This window comes from Lepidochelys olivacea (genome assembly GCF_965140295.1).
Source record: "Lepidochelys olivacea isolate rLepOli2 genome assembly, chromosome: 27".
In the NCBI taxonomy this organism is placed as follows: Eukaryota; Metazoa; Chordata; order Testudines; family Cheloniidae; genus Lepidochelys; species Lepidochelys olivacea.
Genome location: NC_140437.1, coordinates 6816732 through 6836444, shown reverse-complemented (window position 1 = coordinate 6836444; position 19713 = coordinate 6816732). Strand labels below are relative to the sequence as shown.

Here is a 19713-nt window from a genome sequence, read left to right as displayed (position 1 = left end):
TTTTAGAACTGGGTGTCCTGCGAGGGACAACTGGTTCTAAAAGGGCTTCTAAATGTAACAACCGGCCAAAAGTGGCGCCTTAGGTGCCAACTCCGTGGGTGCTCTGGGGCTGGGGCACCCACGGGGAAAATCTGGTGGGTGCAGAGCACCCACCGGCAGCTCCCCACCCTGTGCCTGGCCCCAGCTCACCTCTGCTCCGCCTCCTCCCCTGAAGCCCCCCCGCCCCCCCCAGCTTCCCGCAAATCAGCTGTTCGTGCAGGAAGCTGGGGAGGGCTGAGAAACAGATGGCGGCTTTGGGCTCAGGCCCAGGGAGGTGGAGCGGAGGTGAGCTGGGGTGGGGGGGGCGTGAGGAGGGCCGCCCGTGCCACAGCAGGTAACCCGGGGGGGGCGCACAGGGGAACTGCGCCCCACCCCTGCTCACCTCCACCTCCCTGGGCCTGAGCGGGAAGCCGCCCCCTGCTTCTCAGTCCTCCCAGGCTTCCCGTGCGAACAGCTGATTCGCGGGAAGCCGGGGCCGGGGGGTGGACAAGAAGAGCAGGGCGGCGCGTTCAGGGGAGGAGGCGGAGGTGAGGTGAGCTGGGTCCGGGCGCGGGGCGGGGAGCTGGCGGTGGGTGCTCTGCACCCACAAAATTTTCCCCATGGGGGCTCCAGCCCCAGAGCACCCAGGGAGTCGGTGTCTAAGGCACCACTTTTGATGTGATCAGTGGTGGGAGCGGCCGCTCCCCCCCAGCTACGCTCCCCCGCCCCTAGGAGCCAGAGGGACCTGCCAGATCCTTCCTGGGAGCTGCTCCAGGTAAGAACCGCCAGGAATCCCCACCTTGCCCCCTGGCAGGTCCCTCTGGCTCTTAGGGGCGGGATGGGCACCCACTACAGTGGCCCACAAGACCCCCATCCACCCCCCCTCCCCTGTCCCCTAAATGCCCGGTTCTGGGGGCATTTAGGGGACAGGGGAGGGGGGGTGGATGGGGCAGGGGTCCCGGTGGAGGGGGGCATCAAGGAACGCAGGGGATTTGATGGGGCAGGAGTCCCGGGGGGGGGGCGGGAGTGGGCCACCCCTTCGTGGGGTGAGGAGGGAACCCATTCTTAAGATTTTGGCAGCTCATCACTGCTGTGTAGGTGTCTGCAGTGGTGGGGGAGGGGAGCTGACAGAACAACCCTCTCCCCTCCCCCTCTTCCCAAACCCAGAGCTCCCTTGTGAGTCTCCCTACGGGTCAGGACCCAGCCAGTCCCAATGATCCTATATTCAATGTGGATGGAAGAGACCTGGGCTGAAGCGTGCTCAGTGTGCTCAGCACAGATGCACTGTAGCAAGACAAATATTCATAGCTTGATAGATTCCAAGGCCAGAAGAGAACATTGTGATTGTCTAGTCAGACCTCTTGTATAACCCAGGCCAGGGAATTTCCCAAATATAATTCCTAGAGCAGATCTTTTAGAAAAGCATCTCATCTTGACTTAAAAATTACCCTCACTGTTAAAAATGTACACTATATTTCCAATCTCGATTTGTCTAGCTTCAACTTCCAGCTATTGGATCATGTTATACCTTTCTCTGCTAAATTAAAGAGCCTGTTATCCAATATTTGTCCCCCATGTAGATACATATAGACTGTAACCATATCACCCTTTAGCCCATCTCTGTGCTAAGCTAATAAATTCAGCTCTTGAAGATATCACTATAACCCATGTTTCCAATCCGTTAGTCATTCTCGTGGCTCTTCTCTGAACCCTCTCCAATTTATCAAATCCTTCTTGAATGACGGACACTGGAACTGGACACAGGATTCCAGCTGCGGTCGCACCAATGCCAGATACTGTACAGAGGTAAGATCACCTCTCTGCTCCTACTCCAGATTCCCCTGTTTATGCATCCAAGGATCTTATTAACCCTTTTGGCCACAGCATCACATTGGGAGGCCATGTTCAGCTGATCCACACACTCTTCCCAAACTTTTTCAGTCATCGCTTCCCAGAGCAGAGTCCCCAATCCTGTAAGTATGGCCTACATGCTTTGTTCCTAGATGTGTACATTTACACTGAGCTACACTGAAACACATATTGTTTGCCTGTGCCCAGCTTACCAAGTTATCCATAGAACCCTGTATCAGTGACCTGTCATCTTCGTTATTTAACACTCCTCCAATTTTTGTGTTGTCTGCAGTCTTTATCACTGATGATTTTAAGTTTTCTTCCAGGTCATTGATAAAAATGTTAAATAGCACAGAACCAAGAACTGATCCCTATGCAACCCCCTCGATCAATGATGATTCCCCATTTACAGTTACATTTTGAGACCTATCAGCCAGTTTTTAATCCATTTAATGTGTGCTGTATTACTTTGTATCATTCTAGTTTTTTAATCAAAATGTCATGTGGTATTAAGTCAAACACTTCACAGAAATCTTAGTAAATTACATTGACATTATTACCTTTATCTACTAAATTTATAATCTCATCAAAAAAAGATATCAAATTAGTTTGACAGGATCTGATTTCCATAAACCATTGCTAATTGGCATTAATCATGAGAGTCTCTTCTAATTCTTTATTAATGAAGTCCCATATCAGCCACTCCATTATTGTGCCTGGGATCCATGTCAGACTGACAGGCCACTAATTATCCAGGTCATCCCATTTACCATTTAAAGTATTGGCACAATATAAGCTTTCTTCCAGTCTTCTGCAACTTCACCATTAACAGTCGAGCGAGCTCCTCAGCCAGCTCTTTTAAAACTCTTGGATATAAGTTATCTGGAGCTGCTGATTTTAAAATATCTCACTTTGGTAGCTGCTGTTTAACATTCTCCCCAGATACTAGTGGAATGGAACAACTTCAACTGTTTTTTTCCCAAATGCAAAACAAAAATATTTATTGAACCTTTCTGCCTTTTCAGCATTCAGGCATGGGGGATGCTTCCTAAATTGGGGGGGACACCAGCACTGAACTATGCCCCCCCCACCGCCCCTTCCCTTCAGGCCCTGCCCCCACACTGCCCCTTCTCCCCAAGCTCCCACCCTCACACCACTCCGCTCATTCCATCCGAGGTGCCACCCACACACCACCTCTTCCGCCAAGGACCTGACCCAATGCCACCTCTTCCCCTCAAATTTCTGAACGTAATAGAGCCAAGGCCTGCTGTCCCTCCCCCGCCCCTGTTCCGGCTTCCCGTCTGCATTATTATTGATAATTCTGCCACTTGATTTGATAATGGATCAGTACCACTGTTAATATTCATTTTGTTCCTAATATACTTTAAAATATCCCTCTTACTGTCCTTAACTTGGCTGGCCATAGATTTCTTCATCTGTCATTTTACTTCCCTTATCAATTTTCTATAGTCCTCATTTATATTCATTTCTGTCAACTTCTCCTTTCTTCCCTTTGATATACATCATTTTTAAAAATATTTTATAGTTGCTTTCATTTGCCCTCTGAGCCAGGTCAGTTTTTTAACCAGTTTGATTGGTTGTGGCTTTTGGGACATCTAGTAAAGTGTTCTTAAATAATTCACAATTATTATTCACATTTTTCTGATTAAATTCTTCTTCCCAGCTGGTTTGGCTCATAATTGTTTTCAGCTTTGTGAAACAGGCCCTTTCAAAGCACCGAGTGGAAATATTACTGGTCTGGACGTTACTCTTTTGGCACATTATAAATGTGATCGAGTCAGGATCACCTGTACCTAGGCTACAGTTCATGTTTAGTTCTGTGATCAGTTCCTCTTAGCTCATATAGAACACTCCCAGGGGGCTGGAACACTTTTTGAGATAGGAAAATATATAAGAAATTCCAAAGACATTTTAGTACTGGCAGCACCAGACTGCCAGCATGTGTCACTCACATTGAAATCCCCCATGATCACACAGCTTTTTTTTCCTACATTCTATAAATAGTCGCATAAGGAGCCACTGATCCTGTTCCTTAGTGTGATTTGGTGATCTGCCCCAGTCACCAGCTAACTGCAACCCCCCTCCCATCTTGTGCTGTATCGGTTAGGACAGTGATCCATAACCATTCAAGATCATTTTCTACCAAGTTGTCGGTGACTGAGACACTCTACTGACCAGGTCCAAACGGCAATTTTCTGTACTTTATAACCTAGCCACATCGACGTGGATTTTCATGGCAACAGGGAAAACCCTTTTCTTCCCCTAGAACGGGGTGGCCAACCTGGGGCTCCGTATCCACGTGCGGCTCTGCAGAAGTTAATCTGCGGCTCCTTGTCTAGGCACCGACTCTGGGGCTGGAGCTACGGGCGCCAACCGTCCAATGTGCCGGGGGATTCTCGCTGCTCAACCCAGGACCGGCCCACAACATTTTGGCACCTGAGGCGGGGAGCTCAGATGACCCCCCCATGCCCCCTGGCTTGGGCCAAAACTTTGAAAGGTCTCAATTCTGCCTTCTTCCTGTTCTAATCCTCTCATGGTACTGCTCTGCTGTCTACCCCAATAAAGGAGAACTAACAACTTAAAATGCCATGTTCAAAAATTTTAAGTAACACTTAACTTTCAAATGCCTGAACAGCAAATGTAACTTTTCTTGTCTGCATAGTAAACACTGGCATTTTTATCTGTTTGAATAATCAAAGTGGTGCTTTCCGTGCCTTCTTGGTTGCACAGATTTGCACTGCTGCCTGAAGGTCCACAGTCTGGGCCAGCTCATGCTCTGTTGAGATGGTTGCAAGGCCGACCAGCCTCTCCTGTGTCATTGTGGAGCGTAGATGTGTTTTTATTAACTTCAACTTGGAGAAGTTGCGTTCTCCACTGGCAGCTGTTACAGGAAGCGTTAGAAGTATGCGCAGAGCAACAAAAGCATTTGGAAAGATGGTGGCCATCTTATTTGTGCACATATATTCCAGAAAAGCCTTTGGAGTTGATCCTGCTGAAATGTATCTTGAAAGGGCTTTCAGTTCATCACCTAAATCACTCGCATCAATATTGCGCATGTCATCAGGTGTCAACACTGTCTCTAGTGCCCTGCATTGCTGGTGTAGGCCTTCTTCAGGTATAGTGAGGAGTTTTGGAATGTCCTACAACATCCCAAATATACTGCTGTGTTCCTTGAGCTGCATGAAATGTTCTTCAACTGACTGTATTGCACAATCTAGCACCTGGTTAAAGAATTCAACTTTGAATTGTTATCTGGGGTCTCTTATGGGATTATCCCGTGCCTTGTAATCAAAATGTCTTCTTCTTCGGTGACTCTTGTATTCTTGAATGGGTGGGAAAATAGCTTCAGTATGAAGTTCCTCTGGCAACTTCTGTGCACTCTTCAGAACATTTTGAAATCCCTCCTCTGACAGGTAAGACTGTAGGTATGACTTTGCTTTGTCCAGTTGTTCCATTGCTCCAGATACATCAAGGTCAACACCTTGGAGTCTCTTGCTTACAACATTTATTTCAAACCGTATGTCATGCCACAACACTAAGCCACACAGAAATTTGAAGTTATGTATGTTTCTGGTGATTCCATTTCCCTCTGCCCCTGTTCTCCCATGAACAGTTCCTGTCATAGCCTTATCCTCCATAATGGCAATGGTGGCATCATCTATCTTCCCAAGTTGGTGTTTGATAGGCTTTATCGCCTCCACTCGACTTTCCCATCATGTGGCACTCAGTGGTTTCAGTGTCAGAGAGGATGTTCCCAGATGTTGCTTCAAAATTTGCCATCGATGAGTTGATGCAGAGAAAAATACATAGATGCTTTGAATTACATTTAAAAATTCAGCAGCCTCACTAGACGCTGATGCTGCATCACTGACCACCGAGTTCAATGAATGAGAACTGCATGGGACAAAAAAGCTCGAGGGTTTAACTCTTGGATCCGTGTCTGCTCTCCTCTGTTCTTGCCTCTCATGTTGGCACCATTATCGTAGCCCTGACCTCTCGTGTCAGCTATCGCAATTCCCGCATCTTCCAGCTTTTTAAGAAGCACATTTAAGAAGCAAAGCTCCTGTAGTATCATCAATGTCAATAAATTCTAGAAAATGCTCTCTGACCGTCACCATTGCAGGGACACTTTCACTAAGTTCTGTTGTTGTTACAAAACGCACCATTAAAGTCATTTGTTCTGTATGGCTGATGTCAGGTGTGCAGTCCAGAATAACAGAGGAATATCTTGCTGACTTCAGATCTGCCACAATCTTCTGTGTGACTTTTGTTGCCAGTAACTGTATGATCTCATTTGGAATTGTTTTTCCAAGGTAGTGGTGTGTGTACATTTCTTGGGTGGTGACTCTTCTTAGATGCTCCTGAAGTCCAGCATCAAACTCAGCCATCAGCTCCACAATTTTAAGGAAGTTTCCACTGTTCGGCACATACAGCTGATCTGAAGTGCCACGCAGTGCTAGGTTTTGGGTCGTGAGCATTCTCACAATGGCAATGAGCCTTTTCAGAACATTTTGTCAGTAAAGAGACTCTGATGCAATCTTCTCTTGATGCTGATCATCTATGGTGGCCTTTAACCTTAGTCTCATCTCAAGCTCTTTCCACCTATGGAATGCTCTCTGGTGATTTCCTGCCTTCTCATGGCATGCCAGATTTCCAGCCAGATTTTTCCAGTCCTTTGTTCCTGTAGAACCCAGTGTGGCTGGAACATTAGACTGGAAGAGTTGGCAACAAAAACAGTATGCAGCATCTGGGTTTTTGTGTACATAAGCCATGGCCTCTCCACTTTGTCACCATTGGGGATTTCATGCCAGTAATGTGTTGGATGGAAGCTTCTATTTTCATTGTCTTTGGGGAACATGAAGTTTTTCACTTGCTGTGGCCCATGCAGTACAAGGAAGTCCCTCAGGCTACTGCTCAAGTGGATCCAGAGTCCTGGATCATCTAGACTTAAGGAACTAAACTCAGCAGCCGCTGTTCCTTGCGCCTCCACCCCACCCTTCTCTGAGCTACACTTTTCTTCAGGAATGTGCATGGTTACATCCATTTGAGATGGAGATATGGATGCTGCAGGAGCTGCCAGGTCACCTGCACTCTGACTAACTGGAAGATCAGACATCTCCTCATCACCCACATCCTCCCTGGGGCCGGAAGGCTCACTGTGAACATTTGTGTCTATGTATCTCAGGAGAGCTCCTTCCTGCTTAGATAGAAAAGCTTCCTTTGCTTTCTTTCTTCTTCTGAATGCTGCCCCCGAGGGGCGTTTTCTTCTTTCACTCATGGCTGCTGTTCTGGGCCAGCGATAGTGGCTCTCAACACTCAATTGAAGAGGACAAATAAGCAGGCTGGTAGCAGGGCCTGAGCGAGGGAAGATAACAGAGTCTTAATGACCTAACTGGCTCCTACTACTTCAGTTGATGGTCTGTTCTCCTCAAGTGGGTTCAGGGAAGCAGCAGGACACAGGAAGCTCCCTGAGAAGCTGGGGTTAATCAGCCCAGGTTCCTGGGGGTGCTCGAGGGGTACATAAAAGGCACCTCCTCCTCTCTCTCTCCCTGCAGCTCCTGCTGCTTTCTGTGATTCCCTCTCCCCTTTTTTCCTGCCTGCCTGTTCTGTCTCTTGTGCCCTCCTCCCTCCAGCCCAGCACTCCCCGCTCTCTGTGCATCTCGAGCAGAGAGAATCCAGATGCACCAGCAGCAGACACCATCTTTTACACTCTGGGTCCTAGGGACGCCCCCCCGCCACACACACACAGTCTGGCACCTGAGGAGGCGGCCGCCTCATGGTAAGGCCAGCCCTGGCTTAACCCCTGGCTCTGCCACAGGCCCTGCCCCCACTCCACCCCTTGCCACCCCTTCCCCTGAGCCAGCCGTGCCCTCGCTCCTCCCCCCACCCCAGCCTCCTGCACGCCGGGAAACAGCTGATCAGGAGGTGCAGGGAGGGAGGGGGAGGTGCTCATCGGTGGGGCTGCCAGAGGGTGGGAGGATCTGGGAGTGGAGGTGGGAAGCTGACGGGGGGCTGTTGACGTATTACAGTGGCTCTTTGGCAACGTACATTGGTAAATTCTGGCTCCTTCTCAGGCTCAGGTTGGCCACCCCTGGCCAAGCACAATTCCCCTGCCAAATTTCAATTCCAGGCTCCAAGGCCTGGAGGTGCTGGAACTCCTCAAAGAAATGCTCAGAAAAATGGACTGCCCTGGAAAAACCTACCTGTGTTAATGCTAACCGTGTTCTAAGAAATGGTGTGATTAGTTTTTGCTGAAAGTTTACCAAAAACATTCCACCCAAAGCAGAGCCTGAGCTTGGAAAGTTCCTCCCCGGCAGTCCCAGTTTGAGAACGTTAGCAGCGATCGTGAATGGGGTTTTCACGAGACATGCTCAGCAACCCCAATGTTCTTCTCATTTGCTTTGCAGTAGTGGGGTCGCTGCCAGAACCCACTTTAACAAACTCATTTCTCAGCAAGTGCCTCCCACCTGCTCCGGCCAGGGCTTTCCCAGGATCTGGGCTCCTGCACCACCACGGACCCCCAGAGGGGCCCCACCCCCTGCCATGTAACCAATGCAAGGGACCTCCTGGCCCACCTAAACCTTTGCAACGACCCGTCAGAGTCTCGAATCCAGCAGCTGTGGGTGGTGTTTAACTATTGTCCTGGCTGCATCCCCCAGCCCCAGCCAGAGACCTGACATGACCCTTGTTTACCCTGGATCAAAGCAAAACTCTGGCTCCAGAGTCTGTACCAGGGCAGAGCAGGCTGGTCTCCAGCACAGAGCGGGGGAGAGCGCGAGGAAGAAAGACCCAGAGGGGGAGCAGCCGAGGGCACCGATGAGGGGGCTGCTTGATCCAAAACTGACGGGACAGTTCCGTTCTCCCCGGGAACTCAGACCCCAATGCTGGGTCCCTCCTGGGCCCCTTGTTCCTTCCCCTCCAAGCACCGGGGGAGGTTGGCTCTGGTTAAGACAGTGGCTTGGGGCGTGGGAGAGCTGGGTTCAGTGCCCGGCTCTGCTGCAGTTGCCCTGTGCGCCCCCAGCCAGACACCGACCCTCTGAGCCTCAGCTAGGCTCTGTACCATGGGATGATAATCCTCTGTGGCCGCCTGCTCTGTCAGCCTGTCACCTCCTCGGGCCACGGCCTGTCTCTGTCTGAGGGTCTGTCCAGCCCGAGTGCAGGGGGACCAAGCTCGGATGGGTCTCTAGGCCCCAATGAAATAGAACAGTAATTACCGATGAACACAGAGCGTTAAACAAACATCTCAGCCAGAACCTGGGAGTGCCCCGAAGGTGCAAACACCGAAGGGTCCCTGTGAGAGCGGGCGGAGGCCCCGGGGTGCAGAGTGGCCTGGAGGTGGGGTTGTGGCAAGGTTCCTTCCCCACTCTGAACTCTAGGGTACAGATGTGGGGAACTCCATGAAAACCTCCTAAGCTTACTTTTACCAGCTTAGGTTAAAACTTCCCCAAGGTACAAACTATTTTACCCTTTGCCCCTGGACTTCCATTGCCACCACCAAACTTTATCTGGGTTCCTGAGAAAACGTAGTTTGGACATGTCTTTCCCCCCAAAATCCTCCCAACCCTTGCACCCCACTTCCTGGGGAAGGTTTGGTAAAAATCCTCACCAATTTGCATAGGTGACCACAGACCCAAACCCTTGGATCTGAGAACAATGAAAAAGCATTCAGTTTCCTTACAAGAAGACTTTTAATAGAAGTAAAAAAGAATCACCTCTGTAAAATCAGGAGGGTAGATACCTTAAAGGGTAATTAGATTCAAAACATAGAGAATCCCTCTAGGCAAAACCTTAAGTTACAAAAAAGACACACAGACAGAAATATTCATTCTATTCAGCACAGTTCTTTTCTCAGCCATTTAAAGAAATCATAATCTAACACATACCTAGCTAGATTACTTACTAAAGTTCTAAGACTCCATTCCTGTTCTGTCCCTGGCTATAGCATCACCCAGACAGACCCAGACCCTTTGTTTTTCTGCCTCCTCCCAGCTTTTGAAAATATCTTGTCTCCTCATTGGTCATTTTGGCAGGTGCCAGCGAGGTTACCTTTAGTTTCTTAGCCCTCTACAGGTGAGAGGATTTTTCCTCTGGCCAGGAGGGATTTTAAAGGGGTTTACCCTTCCCTTTATATTTATCACAGGTTGTATCTAAAGCTGGTTACTGGCTGCAAAGGGCTCAGGTGCTCAGTCCAGCCCCAGACTAATCAGCCCCCCCCACCGCCCACGCCGTGCACAGGGGTCTCTGCTCACTCTCAGCACCACTAGCCGCCCCCTTCTGGGGAGACCGAGCAGCCGAGAGGACGGGGATGGACGGGAACTGAGCCCCTCTCTGTACCCCTGAGGCCCCTCCAGCTCCGCGGGAGGCAGGCTGGGGCAGGGGATGCAGCGGGGGGCCTTGCCCTGCCCCTGCCCTGTGGTTAGAGAAACGAACCAGCTCCAGCCCCGTCGACCCAGGCCTGTCCCCAGCAGGAGGGACACTCAGGAATCGGGAGTCACCCCCGGCCCTGGGGGAGGCTCTGGGCTGTCCCCTCCCGCACTGCCCATGGTGCGTTCCCCTCCCCAGGCGCTATGTGGTGGTGAGCCCAGCCGTGCTCTACCACCCGCACTCGGGGACGGTGTCAGTTCATCTCAGCGACCTCAACGAGACCGTCCGGGTGAGCGTCCGGCTGGAGAGGGGGGATGGGCCCAGCGCTATCCCCCTGCTGGAGAGAGAGGTCCAGGAGCCCCGTCTGCACGAGAACGTGCGCTTCCAGGTGAGCCCCCGCCCGCAGCCATGGGCACGGCCCCGGGCACTGGCCATGGGCACGGAGCCCGTCAGCCCCGGGTCTGCAGCCCCCGCCCAGCCTCAGGGCCCGGGCACAGCAGGGCTCGGGGACTGGCCATGGGCACGGAGCCCGTCAGCCCTGGGTCTGCAGCCCCCGCCCAGCCTCAGGGCCCGGGCACAGCAGGGCTCGGGGACTGGCCATGGGCACGGAGCCCGTCAGCCCCGGGTCTGCAGCCCCCGCCCAGCCTCAGGGCCCGGGCACAGCAGGGCTCGGGGACTGGCCATGGGCACGGAGCCCGTCAGCCCCGGGTCTGCAGCCCCCGCCCAGCCTCAGGGCCCGGGCACAGCAGGGCTCGGGGACTGGCCCTGGGCACGGAGCTGGTCACTCACTGGGCAGCTGTAGCCGCAGAACTCGAGACCATCCCTCAGCAGCGACAAGCAGGAGGGAGCGGGGATGGGGTGGGGGGTACAGAGAGCGCCCTGGCTTCCAACTCCATCGAGCGCCCCAGGTTCATGCTCCCTCCCGTTCAGGGCCCCAGGCTGGGGAGGGGGTTCCTGTGTTTTGGGGGGCTGGAACAGGGACTCCCAAACACCACGGCCCCCCTGCCCACGCGATAGCGGGTCTGCACCACGACCGGCCCGTTACCAGCCGCTGTGGCCTTGCTGGGGTTCCCCGTGTGCAGGTGCCAGCCCCATCCGGGGGGCGGCAGGAAGCGGCGGAGCTGCACGTCTCGATCCGGGGAGACGCCCTGCACTTCTCTGAGCGGAAGAAAGTGCTGCTGCAGGCACTGGAGTCCGGGACCTTGGTGCAGACGGACAAGGCCGTCTACAAGCCGGGACAGACAGGTGAGAGGGCAGGAGCTGCTGGAGGGAGAGTCCTGGGGCCCCAGCCCCTTGGGACGGACTCCTGGGCCCTGGGGTCGGGCTGGGGGCCTCGTGAGGGACACGGGTCTCTCACTTCTAGGCCTGTCTGCACCCGGTCCCAGGGGGCGAGAGGCCCAAAGCCTGAGGCCTGTTTGGGGGCCTGTATGGAACCAAGTGGGGGTCTCAGCCCGTCCGTGGTGATGGCACAGACGCGGCAGGGACACCGATCGGCCCCCCGGCAGCCTCCAGCCGCGCAGAGCAGGGCCGTGGTCATTGGCAGAGGGCAGCGTGGGGAAGCTGGCGCTGCACTGCCCGGGCTGTGCCCATTCTGCGGGTTCACAGAGGCCGTCAGTGCCCGGGCATCCGGCTGGCACCTTCCCCAGCTGGGAATTCACTCAGACAAACCAAGCCGGGGCTGATCCCACCTCTGCCTCTGCTCCTTTCCAATGAAGTTTCGAATCGTCAGTTTGGACAAAGACTTCATTCCCAGTCCCAGGAAGGTGAGAGCGGGGGGCAGGGGCCGGGGGGCAGGGTAACAGGGCCCTGGTGCACTGAACATCTTAGGTATGTTTACACCAGGCAGGCCATTCATCCAGTTTGAAATCAGACAGTCCTCTTCCGGGGTGGTTTGCCCCGTCCAGGACATGCTTATGTCTGGTACTGGATGGCGGGCGCCCTTTGGAAGAGCACACTGCTCCGCCCCTGCTGGCGTGAACTCACACACACCGCGTGTGGGAGGTCACGCCAGCGGGGAGGGCCCTCGCCATTTCTGGAAACACCGGGATCTCCGGTATCCTGGGAACGCCTCAGCCGCCACCCCGGTCTTCACTGCTGCTGGGGGCGAGTCTCCCAGGGCAGGTTAACAGACTTGCAATAGCAGGGCTTGTGCTGGCCGGCTGAAAACAGCAGTGCGGACCCGCCCCTTGGGGCCTAGTGCCTTGGGCAGTCGCCTCTGTTGTTTGCAGTCTCTTTACTACGCAGAGAGGGGTGATTGCACATGGCATGGAGCCTGAATGAGGGCACTGGCCACCCCCTGGCTTTAGTGAAGTCTGTGATTGGCTGTGGATGCCAGCCCCCCACCCCCAGGATGACAGTCATTAGCACCTTTCAGCCTAACCGTGCTGGGCGCTCTGAGTGAGGTGGCAGAATCGGGCCCAGTGTGGAAATACAGATTGACAGCTCCCTTCCCAGCCATCTCGCCCGGCCACTGGCTGCAACACAGACCCCCGGCCCTTCGACTGCCCTTTGGCAGAGACCCCAGCCTCTCGCCCTGCTCCTCCACGCACAGACCAGCCACCCATTGCCCTGCATCCGCCACTGCAGGGAGAGGAGGTGCGAGGCGCCAGCCTCATGGTCCCAGTGTGCGCAGGGCTGTGGGCTCCCCTTCCGGTCCCTGCTCTCTCGGTCACCCTGCTGCTGTCTGCATGATCCCCCCTGGCCTCAGAGACACCCCGGCCCTGGGGAGGTCACAAGCAGAGCCCTGGGCAGGGGGGGTGTTTCCTGTCCCTCTAACCAGCCATCTCCTGTCTGTTTGCTTTGCAGCTGCCCCTGGTGACTCTGCAGGTCAGTCTGTGCCTCTCCAGCCTCCTCCTCTTCCTGTCTGGCTCATCTGAGGGCACCCAGGGGTGTTCAGTCATGGGGATCCCAGAGGAGTCTGGGCTGTGACCACAGTGTCCAGCAATCCAGCTCTAGACCCCTCTGCCCCGCTGTGGGGGTGCAAAGCGTCCTAGAGCACAGGGTGTTTCTGGGCTGGACCACATGGGGGGCAGGGAGGGGACATTTGTGCCATCAGGTTACGTCCTCCCACCCCCCCATTGCAGCGTCTGGGGCTGTCTGTCCAGGAGGCAGGTGGGTTTGGGGCTGGCTGGGATCCCTGCCTGAGTCGCTCACTCCGAATGTTCCCAGCCCCCGAACTCTGGGTCAGGCAGCGACTTGATCAGGCCAGTGGGGAACTCAGCGGGGAGCTCCCGTGGGAGCCTGAATGGGGGAAGGGCAGGGGAGGAGGGAGGGTCTTTGGGAGCTGCAGGGGCAGAGGGGAGGGGTGGAGGTTTGTGGGGGCTGTGTGTGGGGAAGGGGACAGGGAACATACCCACAGAGACCTAGAACTGAGATGGAAATGGTCCCTACAGCCTGTTCCCTGGGCTTCATCCAGGCTGGAGATGGGGCGTCCCTTGGGAGCCTGTTCCCCCCCCAGGCGGTGCCCTCGGGTCAGGGCTGAGGGGCACTGGCAGGGCCCCCTTGCCCAGCGGCTGCCCGGAGGTGCCTGCTCCAGGCTAAGGAGAAGGTTCTGAGCCCCCGGCCGTCGATCCAGCCCCGTCGGCAGCACGAGGCACTCGGGGGCTGCCGGGGACGAGCCGTGTGTGGGGGCAGCTGCTGAGCAGGGCGTGTCCGTGTGCCAGGATCCCAGCGGGAACCGCATCGCCCAGTGGCGAGATGTGACTCCGCAGCAGGGCATCGTGGATCTGTCCCTCCCACTGTCTGCAGAGCCGACCCTGGGGACCTACGCCATCCAGGCGCAGGGGATGAGGCACTCGTTCAGCGTGGAGGAATACGGTGGGCAGCGGGGCGCAAGACAGCGACCGAGGCCGCGGGTCCAGCACATGGGGAGGGAGGGGGATTCCTGAGTCTCCTTGCGGCGAGATGTCCGTGGGTCCAACATCATGAGTCAAAACCATGACCGTTTCATGTTTTTGGTCTGCTTTGGATTTCTCCAGCCACCCCACCCCCTGCCACCTCCCAGTGTCCGTGGGAGGTGTATGGGGGCAGTTACCATGTCACCCAAATTATCGCGGAAGCTGACCCTGGCCCCTGCTGATGGAGCTCGCTGGCTGCCGGACGGGACAGAGCTTCCAGCTTCTCACCAACCACCCAGCATCTAACTCTATCCCCCCAGCCCCACCTTAGCACCCACCCACATCTGCCCTGTACCCCCCAGCCCCACCTCTGCTCAGCCCCTGAAGCACAAAGGGCTCTTCGCACATACACACCCTTCCCAGAGTGGGTGTTGCTGTGAGGGAGTGGGAAATGTCAGTGGCCCCCTCTCCATCCTCCCCCTCCCACACAAAAAAACCTCCTCTGGCTCATGTGGGGGAGGGGGAGAGAAGACTTCTGATGTCACCTACCCCCACCCTCGCCCCAGACACCTGCCCCTGACCCCCCCCAACTGCCTCCCCCAGACCTTTGCCCCTGACCTCCCCAAATGCCTTCTACCCTCACCCTTGCCCCAGACACCTGCCCCTGACCCCCTCAACTGCCTCCCACCACCCTGATCCCCAACGGATGTTTGAGGCTGGGGTCGCGTGAGGAGCCCCCTGGCTGCCCCTATGAGTAGGAGCCAGAGGGGGGACATGCTGCAGCTTCTGGGACCAGCACATAGCCACAGCATGCAGGGAGCCTGCCTTAGCCCCATTGCTCCGCCAACTGGACTTTTAACAGCCCGGTCAGTGTTGCCACCCAGAGCCATCAGGGTCCCTTTTCACCCGGGCGTTCCAGTCGAAAACTGGACAGCTGGCAACCCTACTGCTACAGCCTAAAGCCTCTGCCCAGCCCTGCTGCATTTCTGGGCCTTTCCCCTTCCCAGCCCAGCTGGCAGGTTGGTGAGGGGGCTGCAAGACCCAGGGAGAAGCTCCAAGGCCGAGGATCACAATGAAACCCCAGTTTCACCCTGTCCCTCGCTGCCCCCCAGTGCTGCCCAAGTTCAAAGTGATCCTTGAGCTGCCCCCCGTGGTGACGGTGCTGGATGAGACGATCCTGCTGCGAGTGTGCGGTTGGTGAGTCTGAAAGCAGCGCTGCCAGGCCGATAAAGGGGGGGCTGGTACCGCCCCCAGGCCAGGATCAGACCTGCCCCTTCCCTGCCTGCACCCCGCTCTGCCCCATGCTCATGGCCAGGCAGGGCTCCCTGGGGCTCTCACTCCCATCCGCATGACCAGCCCCACCACAGCAGGGACCCCACCACGGGCAGGGGTGTTGCGCCCCTCCCCTCCCCTTTACCGTCTCCCTCCCCTCTGCTAAACAGATACAGCTATGGGAAGCCTGTCCTGGGGAGGGTCCAGGCCAGCCTGTGTCGGGAGAAACAACCATCATATCACAGGTTCAGTTCTTAAGTGGCGCTAATTTGGTGCACAGAGCTCACTGGCGAGGTGAGCGCGAATGGGGATGGGGAGACGGGAAGTACATGGCATACTGCTGGAGGAGACTCCTCTCCATGTTTTTCTTACACTAGCCAGAGGGGGCGCTGTGATCTGCCTTGATGATGTTGGTGACATTGGTGTAAAGCTGGTGTCAGTGCAGGCGAATCAGGCCCTGGATCCGTCAGGGTCCCCGTCTGGCAGGCTGGGGGGTGGGGACTGGCAGCTGTGTAGCAGGGCTCAGGGACTTATATGGCCCCCCCTCCTTCAACATAATATCTCAGGGCCTCACTGACCCTCCTAGCCCCGGGAGGTGGGGCAGGCTCCTGTCTGCATTGTACAGATGGGGAACTGAGGCACGGAGATGCTCGGCGTCCGTCTGCGCAGGAAAAACCCTGTGGCAGCATCTCTGAGCACAGCTCTGCTGCCTGGGGCTTGTGCCGCAGGGCTAAAGTAACAGTGTAGATGCTCGGCTGCAGCCTGGGCTCCGAGACCCTCCCCCCTCCCCGGGTCTAGAGCCTGGACCCAAACGTCGACCTGCTGGTTTTAGCCCCGCAGCTGGGCTCTGAGACTCGGTGCCGCAGGATGTTTCTGCTGGAGCCGTACTCAGAGGGACTTGCAGGCAGTCTGTGGCAGAGCAGGGACTTGCCCCCAGGTCTCTCCAGACCTAGGCCAGTGTCCCAGGTTACGGGGCCTCCCTTCCTCATCAGCAGCTCTCGTTAGGCAGGGGCACTGTAAAGACACAGATCTCCCCGAATGCTCTCAGTCCTGCGGGGTTGGGGGACCAATTGGAATTATCCAGCGTTAACACGACGATGGGGGACAAGCACCAGGGGATGGTCACAAGTGACCAGGGCCTCTGTTTTACGTCTCATCCATCCACAGCAGCTCCAGCTGCACAGCGCCCCCTAGCGCCGCGCTGGGATACCGGTGTCAGGGCCGACTCCAAGGTGTGAGCGCCCCCTGCTGCTGACTTCAGCACCCAGGTTTTCTTTGAGTGTCTCCCGTCCAAGCGCTCACCAGGCCAAGCCCGATTAGAGACCTGCTGAGCTGACACCTGCAGGGCCTGCTGCAGAGCTGCTGCTAATGGGCCGTGATTCTCTCCCTCCAGACTGAGAGCAACGGCTGCTTTTCCAGAGAGGTGGGGACGGCTCCCTTCAACCTGACCCACTCTGGCTACAAGAGGAGCCTCCAGGCCAAGGCCTCTCTCATGGAGGAGGGGACAGGTGGGACTGAAATCAAGCACACATGCACACCCCCAGGCAGCCCCCAGCAGTAAACCCCCAGGGGCAGAGGGGTCTCACTTGCACATGTGGTAATGACAGGTTTCAGAGTAGCAGCAGGGTTAGTCTGTATCCGCAAAAAGAAAAGGAGGACTTGTGGCACCTTAGAGACTAACCAATTTATTTGAGCATGAGCTTTCATGAGCTACAGCTCACTTCATCGGATGCATGCAGTGGAAAATACAGTGGGGATATTTTATATACACAGAGAACATGAAACAATGGGTGTTACTGGATCACTCTTGTTACAGTGTGTATGGTAAGGTGAGCTATTACCAGCAGGAGAGCGGGGGAGGAATAGTTTTACTTTGTGTAATGACCCATCCACTCCCAGTCTCTATTCAAGCCTAAGTTAATTGTATCCAGTTTGCAAATTAATTCCAATTCAGCAGTCTCTCGTTGGAGTCTGGTTTTGAAGTTTTTTGTTGTTGCAGAATTGCCACTTTTAGGTCTGTAAAGAGATTGAAGTGTTCTCTGATGGGTTTTTTAATGTTATTCTTTATATCTGATTTGTGTCCATTTATTCTTTTACGTAGAGACTGTCTAGTTTGGCCAATGTACATGGCAGAGGGGCATTGCTGGCACATGATGGCATATATCGCATGGGCAGATGTGCAGGTGAACAAGCCTCTGATAGTGTGGCTGATGTGATTAGGCCCTATGATGGTGTCCCCTGAACAAATATGTGGACAGAGTTGGCAACGGGCTTTGTTGCAAGGATAGGTTCCTGGGTTAATGTTTTTGTTGTGTGGTGTTGGAATTAATTTGCAAACTGGATACAATTAAATTAGGCTTGAATAAAGACTGGGAGTGGATGGGTCATTACACAAAGTAAAACTATTTCCCCACACACACACACTGTTCCTCACACGTTCTTGTCAACTGCTGGAAATGACTCACCTTGATTATCACTACAAAAGGTTTTCCTCCCTCCCGCCTCCGCTCTCCTGCTGGTAATAGCTCACCTTACTTGATCACTCTGGTTACAGTGTGTATGGTAACACCCATTGTTTCATGTTCTCTGTGTATATAAAATCTCCCCACTGTATTTTCCACTTCATCAGATGCATTCAGTGATCTGTAGCTCATGAAAGCTTATGCTCAGATAAACTGGTTAGTCTCTAAGGTGCCACAAGTCCTCCTGTTCTTTTTACATGTGGTAATGTCATTTGTAGCCCAGCTGCTTTAGAGATGGGCCCAAGAGGTAGCATTTGCGGGTTGGATCTGGGTTTCTGGTTCAGCCCATCTCTGGATCAATCCCTCATGAGGAGTTTAGACCTGGGTACATTCATGCAAAGACTAAACAGCCTCCTGCGAGTGGCCTCTGGCTTTGGACTGAGCTGGCAGAGTGGAGTGAAGGCCCAGCCTGTGTCGCTGGGTCCTGAGTCACGGCCTCAGTGACCTCAGCGCTTAGCGTTCAAAACTGCAAGTGCTAATCGCTTAGTAATGACCCCAGATAACTCCACATATAACCCAGAAGAATCCTGATTTCCAGAGCAGTTGACACCCATTTGGCTGAAAACTGTAACTGTGGGGTGGCTACAGCGTTACCCTTGGGTGCTGACATCAGCGATGGCAAAGTGGCTGGACGACAGCAGGTCCAGAATGGCAACGGGTCACTGGGCACTTCTGAAAACAGCCCTTTCTGGGGGCAGGCACTGTGCCGAGAGGCCTATGTGCGGGGTCAGCTCTGGGGCCGTTCAGTTAAGAGCTCTCTGCTGGGGAAAGGGCTGCAGCGCCAGGAGAGCCTGCTGCCAAATGTCAAGTGGCTGGTTTGAGATTAAGCCCCAGAGGAAGTAGGATCTAAATTTTCTAGCTTCCAGATTCCCCAGGAAAATCCTTCTCCGATCCCTGCCGAACTTCCCAAATTCTCCACCAAGATCACACCCTCCAACCCACAGCAAGACGGGGTAGAAACAGCTGCACGTATTGTTATGGAGAGAAATCTGGGACGTAGCCTGAACTCTGGTGTCGCTCCCAGCACCTTCTTCCTATCGTCCCTCCCTCTCCTGCTAGGGGTGGAGCTCAACGCAACCAAGCGCTGCGATATCTGAAAATGTGTCTGAAATCGCTATGGTGATCTTTGAGGACGCTGACACTACCTACAAGGCTGGAATCCCCTACACTGGCAAGGTAACAGGATTACCAGTGTGACAGAGTGGAATATGTCTGAACCAAACTGTAACCTCCATTTACACTGACTGTTTGCCAGATGTGCTGCACTTCTGGTGCACATGCTCCCCATGCACTGGAGATCAGAATGCTTTAGCTGTGCTCTCCATGTCCTCAAGCCCCCTCTTACCGAGGGCACAATGGGGGTTAAGCAACCAGCCAACCCTCAGTTCCTTCTCAGGGCCTCTGGCTGTGAGACAGAGCCAGCAGCAGTGTCCGGTCTCCTGCTCCACTGAAGTTTTTCTCTTTACATTTTGAAAATAGCAATTTTTGATAGTTAATAATTTTTACTGGAGATAGTGGTTTAGTTAGTTTAGCTGAACTCTCCAGTTTTAGGGAGGATTTGAGTGTTAGATGCCCTCTCCTCGGAGCAAAGAATGTCGGCCATACTTACAGGGCAGGGGAGTCTAGCCTGGGAAGCAGGGACTCTGAAAAAGATGTGGAGGTCGTGGTGGATAATCAGCTGACCATGAGCTCCCAGTGCGACGCTGTGGCCAAAAGAGCTAATGCGATTCTGGGATGGATAAACGGGGGACTCTCGAGTAGGATACTCTGTATTTGGCAGGGGTGCAACTGATGCTGGAACATTGTGTCCAGTTCCGGTGCCCACAGTT

The 19713-nt window shown here is 54.4% G+C and overlaps 1 protein-coding gene across 8 annotated transcripts; it reads left to right on the top strand.

The window, feature by feature from the left end:
* Positions 1-243: 243 nt before the first annotated feature.
* On the top strand, positions 244-19696 carry LOC311513534 (alpha-2-macroglobulin-like protein 1). 8 transcript variants are annotated; one of them, XR_014709748.1, is made up of 8 exons: positions 247-324; positions 1704-1824; positions 10453-10642; positions 11337-11499; positions 13060-13080; positions 13917-14070; positions 16756-16870; positions 18944-19696. XR_014709748.1 is itself a non-coding variant. In XM_084615430.1 (8 exons), the coding sequence occupies exons 2-8, from the start codon at positions 1757-1759 to the stop codon at positions 16758-16760; spliced, it is 654 nt and encodes a 217-aa protein (XP_084471556.1). In that variant the 5' UTR covers positions 247-324; positions 1704-1756; the 3' UTR covers positions 16761-16843. The 8 variants fall into 8 exon arrangements, 6 of the variants coding, with proteins under 6 accessions (XP_084471555.1, XP_084471556.1, XP_084471552.1 ...); XR_014709749.1 differs by having other exon boundaries at positions 18744-19696; XM_084615430.1 differs by lacking the exon at positions 18944-19696 and adding an exon at positions 11965-12017 and having other exon boundaries at positions 16756-16843.
* The last annotated feature ends 17 nt before the right edge of the window (positions 19697-19713 follow it).